The 24,888-nt window shown below is 35.9% G+C and overlaps 2 protein-coding genes and 1 long non-coding RNA gene across 6 annotated transcripts in view; 1 reads left to right on the top strand and 2 right to left on the bottom strand.

Moving 5' to 3' along the window:
- The window catches only part of LOC132160252 (uncharacterized), an 849,275-nt gene that overhangs the window by 222,436 nt on the left and 601,951 nt on the right, over positions 1-24,888 (top strand). The gene's annotated exons all lie outside the window — the stretch shown is intronic.
- LOC132159259 (sterile alpha motif domain-containing protein 3-like) lies at positions 8,592-12,090 on the bottom strand. Its single transcript, XM_059568795.1, has 5 exons — positions 11,907-12,090; positions 10,279-10,462; positions 9,232-9,393; positions 9,050-9,137; positions 8,592-8,852 (listed from the first exon to the last, which is right to left on the bottom strand). Exons 1-5 carry the CDS (start codon positions 11,998-12,000, stop codon positions 8,592-8,594), a joined length of 789 nt encoding a protein of 262 aa, XP_059424778.1. The 5' UTR covers positions 12,001-12,090.
- Positions 14,594-15,898, bottom strand: LOC132159077 (uncharacterized). Its single transcript, XR_009437769.1, has 3 exons — positions 15,574-15,898; positions 14,907-15,006; positions 14,594-14,829 (listed from the first exon to the last, which is right to left on the bottom strand). It is a non-coding gene; the product is annotated as an uncharacterized LOC132159077 (long non-coding RNA).

Raw genomic sequence — 24,888 nt, 5'->3', positions numbered from 1 at the left:
TAAACACACTTGATCCAGCTAATCTAATCATTTAGGTTTATTTGAAAACTACATGATATGTGTGCTGGAGCAGGGTTAGAACTAAACTCTGCAGGGCTATGGCCCTCCAGGAACTGAGTTTGACACCCCTGGGATAGGTCTATTCATCTCAAACTAGTTGTTTTTAATTAAAGGAATCAGTTATTTAGAATAATAAAACATTTGGGCTGTTACCAGGCAAATCAGTATCAACAAACTCATCTTTTAATGCAGAGGAAATGCAGAAGATTCATTGGAAGTGGCATTTAGATGTATTACACTGTTTAGTGCAGGACAAGAATGCATTTAACCTGCAGTTACAAATGCATGAATAATGTTTTGATATACAAGACATAAAATGTTGAATACTCATTTGAAATAAGAAATTAATTATTTAAAAAAAAAATCAAAAGATACTTTAAATGTGAAATTAAAATGGCCAGTATGTGTCAGCAAGTCACTGTTAATAAGTGAGTCATTGCGATTGAACCGAATCATTTAAACGGTTGATTCATTCAGGAACGAAACACTGTCACGTTGCTCAGAGACGCAAAACTGTGCTTTGGTGGCTGTGTTTGGAATTATTTTCTGTTGTAGAAATAGAGCTAAAAAAGGCAATATGGTGTCTGAACGCAAGTCTCTTAATTAACTTGTTTACTGAACTGTTATATATATGTATGTATATATTCATGATGATTTTTGGAGGAAAAGACGGCCTTCTTTGTTTGATTTTGATTTAATATATGAAATTATATAAATATGTGAATTTTCTGCCCCTATATCTTCAATTTTGTGATCATTCTAAATGCCTTTTAGGAGACTGAATCACACAGTGAAAGAACGCACTATAAATGCGCGTGCACATCATTAAAACAAAAAACATGATATTATCGCAGATGATATATATAGCACACTCCTCACCACTGTCTTTTTGGCTAATTTTTGCAAAACCTCTTGCTTAAATGTCAAAGCTTCATTTTAACCACCAATGCAACGATGTAATTATTTAGCTTACCTCTACATTATTGCGAAGGGTTGATGTCTTGTCGAGATTTTATAAGCTGCTAGTTTGGTCTTCCTAGGGAAGTACAGCTTACACTGCATAATAGAGCATACATATGGCCAGGGGTTCACTTCATTTCCTTCGAGTTCAACTTCAGAATATGAAAATGGTGTTTCTTTACATGAAGTGCAAATAGTGAGCTTGTTTACACTATTTACTTTGGCTTCACCCACCAATGTCTGATTGACTCTCAAGATTGAAAAAAGACCCATTCAATTCAATGGTTTCAGTGGTAGTAGAGTCAGACTCTCAGAATTGTCTTTTGATGCGATCGACCCGGGTTTGAATCTGCCTTTTGCAGAGCTATATATAATTACTTACACTATGGGCATCATTCAAAAACAAGCAGAATTTGTGTGTAAATTGTTCATTAAGCCATTCTGACGTGAACTTTTGAATTAATGAAAATGTTAGTATTTTCAAAATGTTAGTTGGCTCAAAAGAAATGTAAACCCTTTTCCTTACCTTACCTTACTTTTTTTGGCAAACTGATAACACTGAATTTTGACACTGCCTGTCCAAAAAAAGTTACATACTCTAATATTTTGTTGGACTGCCTTTAGCTTTGATTATGGCACTGCAATGTCACAACATTTATTCCCATCCAGGGTTGCATACATTTTTCGCCAGGAACTTGTATTGATGATGGAAGAGTCAGACCACTGTGCAAAGTCTTCTCCAGCACATCCCAAAGATTCTCATTGGGTTAAAGGTCTGACTCTGGACTCTGTGGTGGCCAATCCATGTGTGAAAATGATGTTCCATGCTCCACTCTTTCACAGTTTGAGCCCGAAGAATCCTGGCATTGTCATCTTGGAATATGCCTGTGCTATCAGGGGGAAAAAATGAATTGATGGAATAACCTGGTCATTCAGTATATTCAGGTAGTCAGCTGACCTCATTCTTTGGGCACATAACATAATCATGCATGCAGTAATTATCAAATGGGAGGATCTTAACTACAAGCTTAGTTAAATCTAGGTGGTGACTTTATTTATTTTTTTGGACGGGCAGTGTAGTATTTTATAAGTTCTTTTTTCTCCGTGTTTTTTTTATTTTATTTTATTTTTTGTAGCTGAGAGTTAATAACTGTTCCACTTTGGCTAACTGTCACTTTTTACCCAGCCGTCAAATCAATGGAGGAGGGGCAGGTCAAATGCTACACAGACCAACCATCCTGTTTGTACAATGAGAAGTTAATATTACTAGTTACTGTATTTTTAAATTTAGAAATATTCTTCAAAATTAGATACTTGTACACTTTAAAAAATAATTCAATGGATATGTTGCCACTACTTAATTTAAATGCATTAGTGCAAGTAAAAAATTCCAATGTATTGATTTACAGTAATTAAACATTTTAAGTTTTAAACATTTTTTTAATGAGTTTTCTTGACATCTTAATGTTGATAATTACATCAACGTAACATTGTGTGTAACTTCAACTTGTAATTAGCTCCATAAGTTCTTGAGTTCTTTTTTTCAAGTTCACATTTCAGGTTCCCAGCATGCTTTGCATGTGACTGAATAATGAGCATTAATGTAGAAATAAATTAATATTTTATGCATTTCTATTCAAGATCAGAACAGGAGATTTATTCATGTTCAGTGTTCTATTCTTTTAGTATTTAACCCTCTGGAGTCTAAGGGTATTTTTGGGGCCTGGAGAAGTTTTGTCATGCCTTGACATTTGTGCTTTTTTCAGTTTCTTATAAATATCTAAATGGGTAAAGACTAATCTCACTGTAATCAGCACAAACTGGGCTGTAATAATATGTGAAATGCATGTATGTACATGCTTGTGTTTTTGAGAAAAAAAATATTATGTGTGGTTAGTGAAAAACTAAAAATGTTAAAACGCTTGAATAAGGCAATAAAACACATAAAGAACAATGGTTCCCGGGATTTTTGAGAACTGGAGCTTGTAGCCTAGAATTTTTCTTTCTAAATGATGTGAAAATCATCTTGTTTACTCACTCACAGAAAACAATATATTGATTTAAATTTTCTAAGACACTTTTTGTTGGTAAAAGTCATATGCGAGTAGGCGTCAACTACCATGAATATCATTGTGATTTACACCTGAGAAGACAAAGGGCCGCATAATGAGCTGCATAATGAGCCATTCAGTCATCTGTGCCACTGTGAGTGAGGAGTTACAAGAGAGAATGTGAGAACAAAATAAATCTATATAATTTTATGTTTGTAGTTTATTAAGAATATATTTAATTATCCCACAACATAATTTAATATCCACTTGGGGGAGCAGTTAAACAGTTTATTAGAAACAATCAAAGCTGACTTTCAAACAAATTGTTTGGCATGCTTACTCCAGTCACACAATCCTTCAGAAATCCTTTTAACAATCTTATTTTCTACAAAAAAAAAACGTTTGTTATTATTATCATCATTATTATTAATGTTGAAAAGAGCTGAGAATATTTTTCTGAGTTTTTAGGGGGAATAAATTGAAAGAAAAGCATTGTTTTTACATTTGTTACAGTTATCTATTTGTTACATTTATATTATTTACATCAAGCTTTCGAAGGGTATAGTGTTGTATATTGTTATTGAAACTTCATAATGTTTCACTTGATTATACATTTAGTCAGGAATTATAGTTTGGAAAAAGTCTAACTAGTAAAACGTTTACACGTTATGTGAAAACTAGTACAAGTATATAAATAAATAAAAAGAGACTTACTCATGTTTATGATCTCTGCTGAATAAAGTGCTTCATTCTTTTTTTCTGAGGAAATCCATTTCTCAAATCCTCAACCACATCACATCTTTTTGGGGTGAATTATGTGTTATTCCTCTCATCGCGAAGCAAACAGTAAAATAAAAAAAACTTGAACAGTCTTGCTGCTTTTTCTTCTGTTATGGGCGTATTCAAGCTGCGCGCTTCAGTTTGAATCTGAATAGCGCGTTCGGCGCGGGGGCGTGGTCACATTAGATATAATGAAGGGAGACATGAAAAACAGACATCGCGTTGTTTTCATATGGATTACTTTATCACAGAATATTTGTTCGGCAGCACTTGTTTAGTTTAAAAATAGACATGTCAAGCTTTCTATAGATATCTCTCTCATGTATTTTCGTTGAGTATTCACGGAGTTACAGTTCATTTAAATGACGTGTTTGTAAAAGAAGATCAGCGCAGACAAAGGCTGCAGACAGCGCACCTTGTTTGTTATCTTTATTTTATAAGTGCACAAAGTTTTGTTGTTATTATGTCTGTATCCAAAAAAAGTAGACCCTTTACAGATTCGATTGATGTATTGCTCTTATCTGTACGATTAAGACTGAAAGTGTAATTTAAGTTCTTTTCGGGGTTATCAGGAGAAAATGACTCAAAACGCGTATCCACGTTAATCGACTTGATAGGGTTAAAAGTGTTTCTGATTACCATTGTGCTGAAGAGTAGAGCGTTTGCAGACTCACTGGGCATTGTCTTACGTGCTGTTTCAATCTAAGGAATTTGGTTGAAAATGCTAAAAGTAGAGTTGTTCAGATTCCGATACTAGTATCGGAAAATATCACCGATACCTCAAAAAAAATTCTGGCATTGGCATCGGCGAGAACATGAACCCATATACTGATCCGATACCATTTTCTTAAACAAGACCTAGTTATGACCACTAGCTTTGCCTAACCGCTGCACGGTTCTTCTTCGCTGCTCAGAATGCATTGCAAACACGGGAAGTTGTGCTGTGTTGCCACAAGCAACCCCTGTTTAGAGCAGCGAAGAAGAAATGAAAACGCGTTAGCAGTAAGTCCGCTATTTAGCAGTATTTCAGACTGGACCAACCAGACATTAAAACGTTGACTAGGGATGCCACAAGTACTGGCACTTCACTACCAAGTCAGCACTGAAAATTAAAAATTGTGATGATACCAGCGTCTCTGTAGTACCGTTAGTTAGTTACCGACTCCCGAGTATATTCAGTAACGTACCCGCAGCTGTGTTCAGTCGCTTCGTGTTAGTCTAAGCGCAGGGCTCCAGACTGTAGCCGAATATATACAAGTGTCTGTGAATATTAAACTGCAAAATACTATTTAAATATTACTCCTGCAAATTCTACATCTCTGTGGGTGACGGGCACAGATGCACAGGAGCTCACTTTTTTGTAGTCTCTGCCGTGTGTCACTATATGAAGACACGAATGCATAAACCGTCACTTCATGAGAACTTACCGTTTCATTTGAGAAAACTGTCATATCATAAACACAGACACTCAAAGATCTTCATGGCAAGCCATCAAAATAAATTTTCAGATTAACGTGAGTAAATTGACAATATATTAAGCTACTGTTGTAGCCTACAGTAGATTTAGCTATGTCTCTATGTAGTAATAATAATACATAGAGTATTATTATCAACATTTCTATTAATAATAATAATTATGCCTAGACGGTTGCTTGTTTTTTACTTGTTTTGTTGTAAAGAGCTTATCTGATTAATATTTTTTTTTTATATTCCTAGACTTATTTGTTGCAGTTTTTTATACAGTTATATTGTAAAACTAAAATACCTTTTTTAGTTTGCTGTGTTAGATTTTTGGCTGCATTTGGAGTAGAGATCGACTGATATGGGTTTTTCTATAGCCGATACCGATTTTTAGAGGTCAGGGTCGGCCGATATGTGCTGCTGATTTTTAGGGCCGATATCTTGACATTTTCCCCTTCAATTGCATGCTAAAATGTCACACTAATAATAAGTGGATGCACAACATTTCTAAACTTATCATCATTTATTGAGCACTGACTTGAACCATCTCTCGAATCTTAATTTTGTGCACTGCACGGTATTAAAATAAAAAATGTATCCAAAGTTAACCAAACAAATCAATAAGCTGACCAAGTATTAAATATATAAAACATGTAATATATATATGTATATGTATATATATATATATATATATATATATATATATATATATATATATATATATATATATATATATAAATGTCAATCATTTACATAAAAGTTTTAGAGCATTTATCAAGTAGAATTTTTCAAGTTTGTTGGAACATAAATGTAAACTTAAATATACATTTAAATAAATACAATTTTAGAAATAAAAGTCAATTAAACTGAAAAATATAAAAAATTTAATATATAAAAAATAAATAACAGTAGTGCTGCAAACAAACTAGCAACCAGCAACATTTGTGTTTGGTATAAATGACACAGAACATCTAAAGTGCATTATAATTTCAAACTTACATCGCAGTCTGTTCATTATTAAAATAAAGTACAGTCAACCAAACATATACAAGGTTACACTGGTCAGTTTAAAAAGACCGTAGTATACCGGTCCACTCTGCTTTTATGCCAAGGACATTTTTGCTCATGTGAAGAGGATTATCTTTTCCGTCTAGTTTCAAGTAAAAAAAAAAATATATATATTATAGTTTAACATTCAGATACATTGCGAATATGGAAACATTTGGATATGTGCAGAACGAGAGGTGAGCAATAACCTCCAAATACATCTAGTCAAACCCACGCTCGCTCGTCCTCGTATGGATCGGATCATTTTTCGGATCAGCGGGAAAAAAAAGGCCAAGACACATACGTTTTCTTTTTTATTAACATTTAATTATTAAATTAAAATATGTGAAATAATTAATATAATTAATATAATAATATAATTAATAATATAATATCTTCTTTTTAACATAATAGCCGGACTTCTCATCTCCCACACTCTCAGAAAAAAAAGTACAAAACGGTACCTTTAAGGATCAAAAGCTTGTCACTGGGGTGGTACCCTCAAAGGTACATTATTGTACCTTGAGTCAGAGGAGCAAATTTGTACCTTACTTGTTTGTACCTTCTAAGGGCCAATACTGTACCTTTGAGGATCAATAATGTACCTTAGACAAAGGTACAATAAAGTACCTCTGGAAAAAGGTACAATTTTGTCCCATTAAGGTACCACCCCAGTGACAAAGCCATTTTGTACCTTTAGGTGGCAAAAAAGTTCCTTTTTATTCCTTAAGGAGTGAAAGAAAATAAAGGCAAACAACAACTAACTGAATTTTAGACATTTATTTTAGTCCTTAAATGGAAAACAGTTTAATTCACAGATTCAATAATAATTCATCTCACAACCATACAATGTAACATCCCAAAATAAAATGCCACAATGTTTAGGATGTCATGTCTGATATAAAAAACATAAAAAAAAAATTAAATACATTTTTTAAGAAGCATTTCACTGACCAACTGTCAACTTACTGCCACTCCAAAAACAAAATGAACAACGATATCAGAGAATAGATGCATGGCAAGGGAATAAATACAATGGAACCATTTATATTTTCCTTCTTTCAATTTCATGAACATCACTAATAAAAACAGCAATATAGTGCAGAAAAAAATACATTTATTATCAAATATTATGCTTCCTGTAAATATGTCGTCGGAAGGGCTCATATTTAGAAAATGTTGATTGACAGTTGTTAAGGCCACACGTTATGGTAAAATGTGGCTCATGTGCATGAACAAGTCCGATGTGCTGGATTAACTTCATCAATGTAAAGGCTCTTCGAGAGCATTTAGGACAGCTGAATGGTGTAGGCATTGCGGTTGTTGATCAAGCTAAAATGTTGATTACCCTAGTCACACTAACAGGTAGAGGCTTATCATCAACCTCAGACATTTTTAGAACATATCGCTGAATGAAAATCAGGGTGTTCTTCAGGCGAGATGGATATACCACGTTGTAGATGAAGTAAGCACAAAAAGGTGGCTGATCCTGCAAGAGATCATAAAGTAGTTACCTTAAATCTACCACAAACATTCATTTAAAAAAATAAAAAAAAATAATAAAAACACAACTGTTCATATATATATATATCTCTATCTTAGCACAAATCACACCCAGCGGTAATTCAAGAAATAAATCTCCGAATGCGACAAGTGAAACTTCGGTCTTCCGACCTTTTACTATCGTGTCAATAGATTTTGATTAATATAGCGAGGATGAGAGAGAGCAAGAGTGGAGAGAGTGCGCGCGCGACCGGGCCTCTCTCTCTCTCTGCTCGTTCTTTCAGTTAACATGCACCCTAGTTAAACAAACAGGTTTAGCAGCAAACCAGCCGGGTACCTAGTTTGTTTCAGCGCGCGCTGCTTCATTTTTTTGTACATTTGGAGTGCTGTCAATACAGAGAACAACGACAAAAATCGGTGTTGCCTACACATATACATATCTTTCACATCTTCTGCAGTCAGATTCACTCGTGTTCCCTCAGAAGGAATCACTCACATTTTCTGTGCACTTGTAATGACACATCAAGGATGTTAAGAGGCTAAAAGCAGGTTTAAAACTTGCCCCATTGAAGTCAACAGGGTGCAAATTTTAAAAATAGAATAACTCGGTGTAGGCAACACCGATTTTTGTCGTTGTTCTCTGTATTGACAGCACTCCAAATTTACAAAAAAATGAGCTCAATGTTAAAATTGATCGGAGTTCTCCTTTAAAGCACTTTACAGGGGGCACTATTCTCTTCCACGCTGGGTTAAGGGGCTAACCATTGGGCCACACTGCTTGTGTGTAAAACATGCACACATAGATATACAGCAAACCAAAGAAGATGCTCTGACCTTTGATGCCTTGGCTCGTTTGCTTGTGTTTTCTTCCTGTTGTAAAGGCTTTGTGTGATGACCAAATTTCTGTTTCATTCTTCTCACCTCTTCATCATCTACCAGTGGCACCCGCTCATATTTGAACTTACGTTTGAGAGACATGTGCCAGGTATGCTATTTAAAAGAATATAAAATAGAACAATTAAATAAGCATACAAACCACTTGCAGAAAACTGAATGCACAAGCATGAAAATACATGGTGGAAAACAATGTGTGCATCAAAATGCAGAGAACATAGTTAATATCTTGACTGGATTAGTACTCTAGGTATAATAAATAAAGGTTGGCAATTAATAATCTATCAACTTACATAACCATTGCCTTCTTTGTCCTTTAAGAAAGGGTATTTCAAAATCAGGGCCTTACACACTTTCACATAGTCATCATTGGTCGGAAACCTGTAACAGCGATGCAAAAGAAGGTGAGGAATGTAACATCAGACATAGTATTAATAACTCAAATGCCGTGATCCAGTTGGGTTGCAAAACTTACATTTTGATCAGGGCAATGGTTTCATACAATGTTCTTATGATTTTGTTGTGATCGGATCTCTCAATTTTGCATGGCGGTTTTTGGTCCAACTTTGTCTGAACATCTCTGGGAAATTTTGGAATGATGAAAACTGCTGGGAAGGCTGATGATGGGATGGGATGACTATGATAAAATAAAACAATAGTCTTAAAACGTTGGCAAATTAAACACACTGTAACAATACAAGTTAAAGTCCAGCAGAGTAGATGTTACTTCAGTAAAAGTGTACAAGTATCATCAGGAAAATGTTAAAGTATAGTAAAATAGTATTATAGAAGTAAAATAGTAGTATAGTAAATAGTATTAAATTAGATAGTTAAAGTATTAAACCATTGTAGAAAGAGTAAAGGATCCAACCAGTTGTGTTGTGTTTAATGATCTCATCATCTCAGTTGGACTTGTAGCCGTTATATTGTCGGCTAGTTTACTTTAGAATCAAACATCAGATTTTATAAACTACATTTAACTAGTAACTAAAGTAACTAGTAACTAAAGCTGTAACAGATGGATGTAGCGGAGTAACTAAAGTAACTAGTAATTGAAGCTGGAACAGACGAATGTAGTGGAGTAACTAAAATAACTAGTAACTAAAGCCGTAACAGATGAATGTAGCGGAGTAACTAAAGTAACTAATAACTAAAGCTGTAACAGATGAATGTAGCGGAGTATAAGTAGAAAGTGGCATGAAAAGAAAAGACTCAAGTAAAGTACAAGTACCTCAACATTTGGTCTGAAGTACAGTACTGGAGTAAATGTACTTAGTTACTTTCTACCCCTGCATTCAGACTACACAGATAGTGTAACATTATGCATTAATGTGTACACACTAATGCATAATGTTACACTACATAAACTACCAGAGCCAGGTGAATTCAGATCCAGATAAAAAGCTTCTTCAGTGGTAACCTTAAAGCTATATTATATTGCTATGAGATTATAGAGTTATTTTCCATGGTTCTACTTAGGCCTGACGTTACAACAATGACATAACATTACTGTTACCGGTACCTTGATTCCGCTGTAGCCTTCTCTGAATGTACCGGGACAGGCTCGAGGGTTAGTGTCACGGTTTCTTTCCACTGCTGAACAAATCGGTTGAATTTGGCTTGCTTCTTAAACGATCCTTCAAAGAGGCATGAAACCATCCTCTCAGTCAATCCATAGTCCACTGCTTCTCCGTCAACTTCATTGTCTAGACAATAGAGAAAAGAAAAACAGCAATGTTAACCACCATTATCAACAATTTAAAAAGGCACATTATGTCAGACTTTAACGTTAGTGTAAGTCAATGGGGAAAAAAATAGTTTTGATCCAGTTTGGTTCAGTGGGTATTTTTCTCATAACTTATCCACAGGTAACTTATGGGTTTGCCATTTGGTCCGGACTTTGAGAAGCCCTAATATCCATATAAAAACACATTGAAAGTATTTAGGCATAGCTACCTCAGAGACGCTAGAAATGTGTCTCTCTCACTCTCTCTCTCACACACAGCCCTGAATATTAATATAATAACGATAGGTCTATCTTATTTTTTTTTTCAGGACAGCGGGGAAAGTATTGAAAGAAGTTAAAACCATTAATGATAGTAATCGGTTTATTTGTATAACAGCAGCTAGATAATGTTAGTAATGTTAACGTTACTCAGGGAGGTTAGCAACCATTGGTCGGTTCTGTCAGTTAACCTGATGTTGTAATTTAACGTTAACGTTAGTCTTACATGGTTTTACGAAGATGTTCTAAGACAGTTTGACGACAAAATAAAGACTAAATCATACTTTCAAACCCTCACAGGATATCGACAGTCACATTCCGCCCAAATTGCTTTGCTTTAGCATTAAAATATTTCAGAACAAAAGACTGTTGGGCGGCCAAAAAGGATTTTTTTTTTTCATCGTTCTCCTCTGACGCAGTCCAGCTAACTTAGCTCACATAAGTCAGGACAAAAGACCTTTCGGCGGCAAAAACGCTTCTCATTCAACTCTGACGCAGTAGTTTTATAGCTTAGCTATAACGATAAAAAATAAAAATAAAAATTTGCCGCCCATTAGTCTTTTGTTCTGAAATATTTTAATATTTCATTAATATTTCACATTAACTTTAACTTTTCGGCGGCAAAAATGCTTCTCATCCAACTCTGATGCAGTAGTTTTATAGCTTAGCTATAATGATGAAAAAAAAAAAAAAAAAACGTTTTTGCAGCCCATAAGTCTTTTGTTCTGAAATAATTTAATATTTTATTAATATTTCACGTTAACTTTTCGGCGGCAAAAACGCTTCTCATCCAACTCTGACGCAGTAGTTTTATAACGTTAGCTTAGCTAGCTATAAAACTACTGCGTCACAGTTGGATGAGAAGCGTTTTTGCCGCCGAAAAGTTAACGTTAGCTCGATGGTGAACTGTAGCTAAGATAGTACTGCTACTTATAATAATAGTATGTGGAATGGCAATATGGGACATAATACTGCTAATGTTTTAACTAACGTTAACTAGTTAACGTTAATAATGGCAATCGTCAATGTGAGTCTAGCTAGCTAATGTTGACAGAGTATGAACTTGGCTAGACATTAACAGTAAAAGTTAACTTCCAACTTTGAATTAACACCACAAACACTGATTAAAAATTCAAATACTTTACCTTTGAATTTACTTCTCTCCTCTTCAGTGACCTCTATCCCAAAATGAAATAACTCCGTGATTAAATCCTCCGTGGATAAATGTCGAAGCGCCATCCTCCCGCCTTTGATCGACACTGACAGAGACTGACAGTTGGATCACTGTCGATTCACTCATGTATGCTTCCGCGCTGCAATATTTATGCTTCCGCCGAGTCGAGGTCTGGTTAGCCTGTAGCTAGATCCTTTCAATAGAACACAACTTAAAGCGTTAACAATTATTTGTCTGTTTTATTCTAATATAAATAGGGTAAAGGGTTTGAAAATCAAATTCTTCAATACTGTTTGTGAATATAAATGATTACATAATCCTCATTAACATGATTAAAAATTATTCAAAGGGACACTTCACAAAAAAACATTCTGATTTATTTTGCCCATATTTCAAAACTTTGATAGTAAAGGTTAACTTGTTTCTATATTGAGAGATGACATTTTCAACATCCACTAATTCACTGCCATTTTACATTTAAACATTAAGGTACAAATATGTAAGGGACAATTATGTACCTTACACCTCGAAAAGCCCACAATGTACAATGGAAGGTGCATAACTGTACCTTAAAGGTGCACAATTGTACCTTAAAGATACATTTTTGTACTTTTAAGGGTACAAATGCAAAGTTTGTACCTTAGGGAACAAAAATGGACCTGTATTGTACCTCTTTTTCTAACAGTGCAGTCTGCTGATGAAGTGAGCAGTTATCGTCACAGAGCTCTCCGTCCCACTGGACGTCCACCCTTCTGTCGTGAGCGCAACAGAGGATGCTCGGGATAGTACATCCACAACTTTTTTCTTCCCCTTTTCATAAAGATCAGGCACAATCTTTTCGCTGAAGTGGGTGCGCGACGGGATGTCATAACATGGCTCTATAGGCTACGCACTGTCGCGGTTTTACACTCTAACCTCTTTCCGTTAGTTCTGAATGGCGTGCCTGACGTTGGATCAACATTAACCCGATGAGCAAAACGATATGGGATCGACGTCGGAGATCAACGTCGTTTCGACGCCACGAGAAACGTCGATTCTACGTTGATGTGTTTGACTTATTTTCAAGGCAGAACCTTAAAAAACTGACAGCTTTAGTCAATGTTCACTATCAATGCTTTTCTATATATATATATATATATATATATATATATATATATATATATATATATATATATATATATATATATATATATATATATATATATATATATATATATATATATAAAATAATGGTGACTGAGGCTGTCACTCTTTGCTTTTGTGTTCCACAAAATAAAAGACATACGAGTGAGATGATGATTTATAAAGAAGACAGAGGTACATAGTAGGTTTGATCATGTAGGCCACAAATAGACAATAAAATTAATGTCCTATGACTCCATGATTAAATGTATCTAAAGTTTTGGGGTAATTTTTTTTATCATGTGCCTTAAAATCTTTTGTATATTTTCATATAAAATGGCAACATTTGATGTAAAACATGTATTTCTTTTCTTTTTATTACGTATATAAAATGTAAACAAAAAATGCCTTGTGTTATTTACTATGTGCTATTTAATTCACTTTTAAAAACTCTTTGGATCTACACAAAACATGCAAATGTTTTGTACATGTACATTTTTACTTAAAGGTGACAAGTTTGCACCCCCTGAATACTCAGTTGCTAATGTCCCTTCGTTATATTTGCATACAGTACATCTACTGTACAATCAAGACACTTTGTACATTATTATAAAAAAAATTAGCACTTGTGACATTGAAATTTGTATTTGTAGAGAATATTTCAATCATTAAGAAAATGTTTTTGGAGTTGCAAGCTTGTATTTGTTTCTTTCTCTCTCACAAACACAACAAAACCTTCTCAAAATCTTCACTACAGGTGCATAAAACCTATTCTACAAATTAAAAAAATTCACAGGCTCAGTTATACCAGATTTATGCAGGGCTGCCTTTCATTCTGCTCATATTATTGAATCATTTTTTCCTGAAATGTGATTAGAACTGGACATATTTACAGACTTTATGAGAATAGTAGTATTTGTAGATAAGATCATGGTAGAATGACCTGCCTTTATTAATTTGAGCAGCTGAGTCTTCAGCCATTTTCCAAAAGCACTTACCGTTTCTATTCAGTTCATTTCCATTCAATTTGCTCTAATGTGTAAAAAAAATAAAATAATAATAATAGTAAATAAATAACTTCTGTGTAGTGTGCTAGACTAAAGCCACTTTCACAATGCACGGTGGTCCCAAAAAAAAAGACCCAAAAAAGATCAATGTTTGTGATGAAATATGTGCAAACTGTAATGAAGCAGAGATAAGTTAGTTCCTCACTATCTGTTCTGAAGCTGACGCCAGCTTAAGTGAAACAAAACACATCACATCGTAATGTCACGTGTCTTTACGGGATCTTTATGGGTTGTGTGTGAACGCACACACGGTTTCCTGAAAATCACTGGCAGTGTGAATGAACCAAAATCTAACGATCCAGGAACAATTGCCGGGACACATTACGCGTGTATTATCTAGAATCTCAGTGTGAAAGGGGCTAAACTGAGCACTTGTATACTGTTGTTCTCTTATTTGTAGCACCTCAGAATATGAAATGGTGTAACGGTTGTGTTGTGTTTGCTGGAGAGAATAATAATAAAAAAAAACATATATTGTTAGTACTAAAAAAATTTATCTGTGACTTGTACAAATATGCATGTGTGACTATTCATTACAACATTTCCACTGTCACAGGTGCTCAGGTTTGCTATAATAATACCTTCACAGAACATAATAGTAGTAGTCAGCTATCCATGCAAAGAAGTCAGTGTGGTTTACTGTAGGTACAGCTGTCCAGGCCAACATCTGATGTGCTGATCTCTTCAACGGTCATCACAGGAAACCTGCAATAAAAACCAAATCCATCATACATTACCAATATAACAGGTCTGTACAATCCTGTTCCTGGAGATCTACCAACCATCAGAATTCAGATCTGACCCTGATCCAACACACCCGTCTGTAACTGTCAACTGCTTTCACTGATGTGCTGTGAAGTAGATTTACTGACAAGTTCCTCCCTGAAAGTACATTGATAACACAGTGAAACTGTATTTTCATAGAGGATCGTTTAATAAAGTCACAATATTACTGTAACGGCATACAAACTTCACAATCTCAGAAAGGGGAAAGCGGGAACCAGCGGACAATCAAACAAAGTTTTAATAATAAAATAAAGACAAAACATCGCACCAGCCCCTCGCAGACGACTGTTGCGCACAAACACAAAATAAAGTCCAGGCCTGGTCCTCTCTTGTCCTTCACTGTCGTCGCTCCTCTTTTGTATCCCTCCAATCTCCTTCGTGGGACTCGAGACCAGTGAGTGTCGCTCATTTACAATCACTCCACCGGCCTCGCTCCGTTCCCAAGGCTCTCGGCCCCATTCCACTCGTCATAATTACTAATTTTAATGATCCCAGTAGTAACATTGTTAAATAAAATTAGCATTGCTAACAGGCGAGTGCTTATGAGAAAGGCATGCAACAGCTTTTTATGTTCATTTACAGTCATTTACATTTGTATCTTATATACATAGGAGTACAAGCAGAAAATGTAGGAGCAAACCTTAAATCAGCCTGCAAACTTACCTTTTAGGGCAATGATTACAATATAAGGATTATTTAGCAGCTTTGCATGTTCATCTAGTTTCCATCATCTGAAATCTTTGTGAGGTCTGGCATCTTCTGAAGTCTCCACACACGAGGCTGGAGAAACAGGAAAACAAAAGGAGAAAGATTAGCATAGCTGTTCATATTTCACACAAAAGATGATTTATTTCATCACATTTAACAGAAGTGAAACATTATGAGATGTTTTCTTTGTGAATACATGTTAAAATGTCATTGAACGTTCACAGTGAGCTTGATTGACAGGTGATCTGACCTATCATAACGCCAATACTGCCATCTTGCCTGACAAGCAAATTACCATATTTTCCGCACTATAGGGCGCATCTAAGAGCCTTAAATGTTCTCAAAAATTGGGCGTGCATCTGATAATCCAGTTGTTCAATTCAGACACAGAAGATGAGGACATTGATGGATCTGTGGGAGAAGATTGATAAAAAAATAATGTGAGTGTATTGTTAAATAGTAGAATAAAGTTCAACTAAACTCACTGTTTTGAGACTGCGCCTTATAATCCGGTGCGCCTTATGGTGCAGAAAATACAGTAGACAGGAGAGTAGATTAACTTCCGTAGAATTAAACTTGAAAAATGTTTTTATCTTGTGCTTCAATTAAATATGAATCAATCGGTTCATGTGTCCTGCTTGAACTGAGACACTACAGTGACCTGTAACACATTAAAACAGCACAAAACACTATTTATTGTTTGAATTTCTTTGACAAAAAAAAGGGGCCAAATTTGAAAGCTGAAAACTTGTTTCATACCAGAAGTGACCTTCTCTGTTTTCTTCTGTCTGTGTGTTGTCAGTTTCCTCTTTGGTCCACGATGTATTTTTCGCTGTGTGAGAACAAGGTGTGTACTGTGAGAGCAGCATCGCTTGTCAGACAAAGCTACAATATTTAAGGAGGGCCGTTTTTTTGCGAAGGGTCAGTTGATTGCTTAGATCAAAGCTGATTTTTCAGCATCATTACTTCAGTCTTTAAGGCATATGATCCTCCAGAAATCACTATAATATGCTACTTTTTGCCAAAGAAACACCTGATAAATATGAATGCTAAAAAAACAGCTCTGATTTATATTTTGAGTTTATTTATTTAATTTTAAAGCTTGATTGTTATATAGACCCCAAACTTCTAAATGGTAATGTACACTACATTTTTTTTTTTTAATCATATTTTTATTCAGCAGGGACACATTGATGCACATCACAGAAATGAATTACATTTCACCGAAAACTGCTATTTTAAATTGTAAAATTATTTCAGAAATTGGTAAGGATAGCATTAGTGTATGTTTGGGGTAAACCTGCTAGTCATATGGTTCAGTGTGCCTTGGAGATGTTGTTGGACAGGAGGTTTGCTCATCATGGGATGCAGAAGGCCATTAAGCACTAGAAGAATCTAGAAATATAACAAGCAATCTGTCACGGAGCCAACAATATTCAGTATACAATGACAGTTTTATCACAAGAAACCAAGCTACTAGAAATGTAGAAAAGAGAAAGAATATGTATTTAATAAATATCCAGTTAACAGTTTTTATCAATTTGTTTACCATTGGACGAGATCAAAATGCGTTTGAACTGTGACGCTGATGTAATGACGTCACTGATTAACGGTAACGTTAGTGTATATTTAGGTTAAATAAAAAAAGCCTATTTTCAATCATCTATTGAAAAATTACCAGCAAATCTTTTACAGAACTGTAAATGCCTCTCATCTACACATAAATGTGTTATTAAAATCCCAAACTCTTCATGAAATGCTCAGTCTATGGAGTTAGCACACATTACCTCCTCTGATAACGGTTAAGATGCTCACGGACTTGTTCGAAAACACTAAACCATTTCTATGAAGCAAATTCAACAGATGCGGGTCAAATACATGCAGGGCCGCTGCTGGCCAAATGGGTGCCCTAAGCAGGATTGTATTGTTGTGCCCCCCTTGCTCAAATATGATCATAAAAAAAAACCTTCTACTATAGGGGTGAAAAAATAACTTTAATCAAATAAAAAACTAAATGAATAAATTTTTTTTATTTTCAAATTACAATTGTAGCTCTCGACATTTACCTATGACTATAACTTTATTATGACTCTTATTTTATAGTCTCAAGCATTAAGAAATCATGCAAAAGGAAATTAAGCAGTTTTACTATGATAAAACCATGGTTTATTTTTGTAAGGGTTGTGATATGCACGTTTTTGTTGAAGAAATTATAAAGGCTGTGTCATCTATAGCAAAAAGGTGGCCAAAAATGAAATATTAAGTCAATATGAATTAAATGTTTGGTCAGTAGTCTAAACAAGGATTTGATTCTCCTGTAAGTGTAACAGCAGCAATTACATGGCATCTGGCTTCCTTTGCAGGCATTTGTAATAACGTACATAAATTGTTTATTTTGTATTTGCCTACATTATGTATTTAAACAGTTTTATTATTAACCAATCATTATTGCCTCATTGTTTTTTTTTATATAATGCATTTTAAGTCATTTTAAAGGCTATTGATGGCTTAGCTCTTTTTTAATAGCAATAACAACATCAAAAAAATATTAGTACAGTATATTAATACTTTGTAAATTATTATTTGAAGTAACAAAACCATGGTTAATTTGCAGTCACCATGGCAACAAGAATGATGATTTGCGGTGTTATTGTTAAAACCATGGGTAATTTTCGTAAAAAAAAAAAAAACGTTCACAGGAATGTGCCTGAAAGTGATAAATGGGCCTATTTTTTACCTAAATGTTTTATAATTTTTTTAAATATATATAAAAAATGTATAAGGTGTGCATTGTAGCTGACACATAAATTAACACATTACAATTGTTTTATGACTGCAAGTCTTTCTCCTCAAATGCTATTGAGTTTCAAATTTGCGTTTGAGCCCATGTGAAAAAGTAGCATAATTTACATATGATTTACAGTTTATTTTAATAAATATCCAACATTCAATTCAATTGTGCATTATAGCTGTCACCTAGATGAACAATTACAGTTGTTTTTATTAATGTAAGTCATTCTCCTCAAATGCTACTGACGTTAGAAAAGTGTATACCAATATCGCATGTAACTTTAGAGACGGCCCCTAAATTTGAGACTCTGGAACATCTAACGTCAAGCCAACTTTTTTTTATTTTTTTTATTGTTTTACTTTCTTTAGTTTTCTTTTCTCTGCGCCGGATTGCTGATGTCCTTTACCCGGACATAGATGTTCATCCATCAATTATGAACATTCAGCCAAAAACATGAGGTGCAAGTGGTCGCGAGCGCGGATGGGAGAATGGCGGAAGGTTTTTTTTATTTTTTTTTATTTTGAGCAACTGGGATGGTGCCCCCTCTGGGAGTTGGTGCCCTACGCAGACTGCGTACTCTGCGTGTAGGGAGCGGCGACACTGAATACATGCAAGAGAGATGTCAGGAACAGTGGCATATGATATTTGTGCAATTTTAATTTACTAAACTTACCGAAAGCAGTGAAAAAAGCAGCGAGACATGGAGCGTGCAGCTTGACAGTGTTGTCGATCGCCCCGTTTCCATGGCAACTGCCTCTGCTCCAGCGTTTGAATCTGAATGATCGCTACTCCAATGTTCAGCGCGTGCTCATTAAAACACGCAAAATTTACAGAAACACTCAACCCCCGATTAGCCTATTACAAAATCTGCTTGTGTGTGTGTGTATACTATGAGACCTAACAGTTGACTTGACCCTCTAACACTTGCACTCTCTATTTGTTTTCTCACCGCTTGTTTCCTTAAAAAAAGAAAAAAAATATCCACTTCAGACTTTAAGTAACTTAGCCTATAATATTCAGTGGCAGACGGACAACCCACGAGGCTATATAAAATAATGAAGAAAAATACATTTAGTGACTCTCTTTCTCTGAGAGTGCACGCGCAGATCTCCGATTCCTCTGATCAAGTTTCAACGTAGATCCGATGTTATGATTTCGATCAGATGCGTCGGCTGTGTCGGTTGATGAGTCAACGTGATTTCGACGTTGAATCGATGCTTTATTTTCCACTAAATAACGTTCTGATGTTCCGACCAAATAGTGAATGTTGATTCAACATCGAAATTTGATCGACGACCGATAATGACCTTTACAACCAAAAATCGACATTGAATCAACGTCTGCTTGCTATCTGGGGAGGGTCTAGGGCGGACGCGAGAAGAGGAGTTGCATTCTCCAAGTTAGCGGTGTTTATTCATTGCTTGAGAGATGCCGCAACAATGTTCTTGAATTCGGTCACTTTCTGTGATTCTCCACGGCATATTTGAAGTACTGTAGAAGACCGCAGTTCTTAGTGGCTGTTCACATATCGCGTCCTTTGCGCGCTCAAGTTCGTTATTTCCAATGTAGGCGCGCAATATGCGCGCTCATAATTGAAGCGACGCGGTGCGGCGCGCACGTTTTTTCCAGACTCGTCCGCTCCGCATCGAGTTAAAAACATCTAAACTTTTCAGAACGCCGCAAGCGCACCGCAGGTCATGTGACAAGAACTAAACATTCAGCTTCATCCTTTCCCGTAACAACGTTGAAAGCTCAGCCAAGATGAAGGAACAGCTGATCATAGCTGTATATGGATTGCCATTTTGAAATAAATTTAGTAGCAGAGCTAGTGAAAGCAAGTTTTTGTGCTGCAAATCCATTTATCCTTTGCTGAATTTTCCGCATCTTCATGGAGAGAGCGCGTCATTGTTTCTAAGCAATGGCAGACGCCTCAGCAGCGCTTCTGCCCGAGCACTTTGGAAAGAAGGAGAAAGCGGCGCGCCTAGCGTTTTCCACGCGTTTTTAGGCGCAGTATGTGAACGGCCCCTTATTCATTCATCAATTATTTTTTGCTTGCATACATCTTCAAATATGCCATGGAGAATCACAGAAAGTGACCAAATTAGGTTTTATTGTGAACTTGTTTTTTTTGTTTGTTTTTTTTTTGCGAAATTTGCATATAATTTTTATTTATCGAATAATTAGAGCAGAACGAATATTTGAAGGTTCGACTATCCGTGCACACCCCTAGGTTTTACACCTCTTTCCTTCATTATATCTGACAGGGAAGCCAGAATGCGCGGGGCGTTCAAGCTCCTCCGTTCCTCCGCTCGCCATGACCACTGAGTGTGGACTGAATGTGCGCAACTTTTTTTTTTTTCATAAATCAATCCACGTGTCACACATGTGCCGAACCGAAGATATTGATCCGAACGGATCAAGGATCAATGATGATCCGTTGCACCACTACTATAGTGTCATTTGAAAACATTGCAGTGGCGTTTTAAAATACAACAACGAGCACCACGAAACCATTTAAAGAGGCGCATTCAGCGGTCTCCTTGACGGTAAACAGTCAACAAACTAAAATGATCTCCAAAGTATGGCGCGCTCTCTTTATTTTATCAAATGATCATAATCACATCTATTCATTTTACAGTCCTGCTACTAGCATTTTATTCAGACTAAACCCCTTTAATTTGGATGAGAAAGATTTTTTTCCAAGTGGCTTTTGCACATAATAATAATACCGCTGCAGACACATTTTGCAGCATTAAGGTTATTAATTGATCCTTAATTTAAACGACGATCGATCATGGAAATGATCGAATATTGACATCCCTAAATACAAATGAGTTGGATGGAAAACTGGTTATTGTCTGCATCAAACCATGCTTCCGAACAAATGTCATTCACCGTTCTGGGCAGCTCCAGGACAGCTGTCTCTCCGAGCACGCTGCTGTCTGTAAGTGGGGCAGAGTAACGTAGCCCTCAATCACGCTGCAGTGTTTGTAAGAGCTGCCAACTTCTCCACCCCATTTACAGAGTGAAATTCTCTGACTACCTTTATCTCCCAGGACTGTTGTTGAATCTTCCAAAGGTTTTAGCTTGGGGTGCTTCACATGCGGCAGCATCACTTTCCACCTCAGCAATAACACGGGGCTGCCCGCCGACGTGCCTGACTTTAAATCGGCGCTACTAAACACGGATATCGGCCGATGCCAATATATTAAAAAATGATAAATATCGACCTCTAATTTGGAGTTCTTTTTCACTTAAGAAAATAAATAATATTACTGTCAAATTCATGTCATATAATAAAAATACTGTAATAAATACTGTAGTTCACCATGTATTTGTTCAAGTTTTATTAAGGGATAAGTCTGAAGCACACCATAAAATAATTCTAGCAATTTACACAGGGTTAGTAGTGTATACAGCTGTATATACAGATACACACCCAGGTATCGAATCAGTACTCGGTATCGGCCGATATCCTGAGCCCAGGTATTGGAATCAGTATCGGGAAAAGAAAAAGGGTATCGGAACATCTCTAGCTAAAATATTGATTTCCTGGCATCATTAAGTATTGTTTCATCAAAAAATAATATTTTAGTTTTTTTTAACCAGGGTCCATTGAATCAAATTTAAAACAATGTGAAAAAACATGTTAGTAAAACTTAAATTTTATGATTATTCAACTTAATAATAGTTATTTTTAACACAATTCTTTAAGTATATATAGCACAATATATTTTATTTATTAACATACATGTTTAACTATACATTCTGATGTTTATGAAGTATTTGTAGGTTATGATTACTCAACTCATGATGCGATACCTATCATGATTTTTATTATACTTTTTTTTTTTAACAAAATTATATTTCGCAGAAACGGCATACAACTTCTACTTTGAAACCTAAATAACACAACAACAAATAAACAGCAAATAAACTGCACACTTAAGGGGGTCGCACATCAGACGAGAAGCGCAGCGCCATGTCGCGCCACATCTTTAAAATTCGAACACATTGTTTTCTATGAGTGTATGCACACTGGCGGCGCCATTCCGCGTCTGTCCGCTGCGCCCAGCTGCGACTCAGGACGCTGTTCAAATTCCTGCCCCGCCACAGAGTGCCATTTGCATAGTTTTACATTAAATAACATCATATTTGTTTCAAATCATTGTTCATACATTATACCAAGATACCACTGCTGCAAAATACTACTTACATAAGTTGTACAGCTTGAATAAAATGTAAACATATATAATTCAATGTATAATAAACATAGTTGACTGTAACTTCCGGTTGAGTGCACGCCGTGCGTTTTTTTCTGCCGCTGCTCTCCGGTTATGCTCTTGAACGAAACGAAACAAAATCTTGCCTCAAGAAATTTGTATTATTGGGGTATTTTTGTCATTTCCACTGCTGTTTTTCTGCTGTGTGAAGATCTACAAAAGAGCTTTTGTCTGATCCTTCTTTCTCACTGGATTAAAGGGCAGCAAGTTTTCTGGAGCTACGCTGAGTTAAAACCCCGCAACAATCTCTGGATCAAACCCCATGGTACAGTTATCTTTACTGTTTGTTTCTGCTCTGAGAAGATCTACATAAAGAACTATCACTGCAATTTCCATCGGACTAACAGAGCATTAAAAAATCCTGGTATTTAAATCAGGTTTGATCTGATGAGTGACTGAACTATGCTTTTGCCTGTTGTGTGTTGGGCGTTGTTATCTGCCCTATGACAAATCGTCACCTGGAAGAGTGAAAGTTTTTTCAGTGCTTATCGATCCCACATCACCATCATGGGTTTTAAATATTCAAGTTCGGATTTACTGCTCATGAACAATCGCTCTGAATTTCGTCTGCTGCCTGATGTTTACTCAGCATGCGTTGACTCTGGGATAATCCGCCGCCCACGTTATGTTCATCGAGGAGCTCGTTCGTCCAGGACAACAACTATTACTACACCGGGTTCTATACCTACTATATGGTCGACTGTCAGACGGACCCGGCATCTGGTAACACCCAGACGGGGTACAGACATTAATTATCTACGGTCTCTATCAAAGTTGTCCTTGCTCCCTGTGGAAGTGAAAGCAAAAGAAACAGTGCTTACAAAGTCAGCTTTGATAAATGCTAGATCAGTGGTAAACAAAACATTTTTACTAAATTATTTTTTTTATCAAACAAATTGGACTTTGTTTATCACTGAAACTTGGCTGACTGAAAATGACTTGAGCCCTATCTCTGAACTTCTTCACACAAATTGTGGCTTTTCCAGCTGCCCTAGAAAGTCAAAGAAGGGTGGAGGAGTTGCTGTTGCTAAGCCACTTGTAAATGAGTTTGTACAGTTAATGGACTCTTTTAACCTTAAGCAATCAGTATCTGGACCAACCCATAAGTTAGGTCATATACTTGATCTTGTGCTATCCTCTGGCTTCCTCATTAATGACATTTACATAAGTGACACTGGTCTGTCTGATCATTGGCCTGTTGTGTTTGACTGTGATTTCCCTATCTGTTGCAGCTCTGTATACCAGCCACCTAGTTTTCTCGCACGCTCCTTAAACTCAGCTACTGCTTCCAATTTAAAAGATTTGTTTGTAGCTTCGGTGGCTGGTCGTACAAACTTGGCAGCTCAAGATATGGATGTCGAGAATCTGGTTGCAAATTTTAATGCTTCATGTACCGAGGTGTTGAATGAAGTCGCTCCTCTAAAAGTAAAACAAAGAAAACGAAATAAGCAACCTTGGCTAAATGAAGACATTAGAATTATAAGAAAAAATTGTAGAAGGGCAGAAAGAAAATGGAAACGGGATAAACTGAAAATTTCCTATCAGCTTACGCAAGCTAGTCTGTCTCAATATCAGGAAGCCGTTAAATTATCAAGGGCAAATTATTTTTCAAATTTGATTGAAAAAAATTCTCATTGTCCAAAGTCTTTATTTTCCACATTAAATTCTATGTTAAACCCTCCCATCTTATCCAGTTTTGCTCCAAGTGCTGATCTGTGTGAGAAGTTTTGTAGCTTCTTCATAGATAAGATAACCGGCATTAGGTCCCAGATTTTACCATCTTCATCTAAAAGTTGTTATAATTTACTGACTTCCTCTAGTCTGTCTGCTTTTCAGACTATATCACACTCCGATTTGTCGGCTCTGATTTCTAAAATGAAATTAACTACTTGCTCTCTGGACACCATTCCCACTGTCCTTTTTAATGAGGTACTGGATGTGGTTTCACCTAGTGTACTTTCCATTATAAATGCCTCTTTGAATAGCAGCACTGTTCCATCTTGTTTAAAACATGCTGTGATCCACCCCTTGTTAAAAAAACCTAGCCTTGATTCTTTAGAAATCAATAACTATAGGCCGATTTCAAAATTGCCCTTTTTATTAAAAGTTTTAGAAAAAGTCGTTTTAAATCAATTGACTCTGTACTTAACTGTAAATAACATCTCAGATCCTTTTCAGTCTGCTTTCAAAGCTAAA

This window comes from Carassius carassius, chromosome 16 (assembly GCF_963082965.1).
Source record: "Carassius carassius chromosome 16, fCarCar2.1, whole genome shotgun sequence".
Lineage (NCBI taxonomy): Eukaryota > Metazoa > Chordata > Actinopteri > Cypriniformes > Cyprinidae > Carassius > Carassius carassius.
Note: the sequence above shows the minus strand (reverse complement) of the source record. Positions and strands in the feature narration are given on the sequence as shown.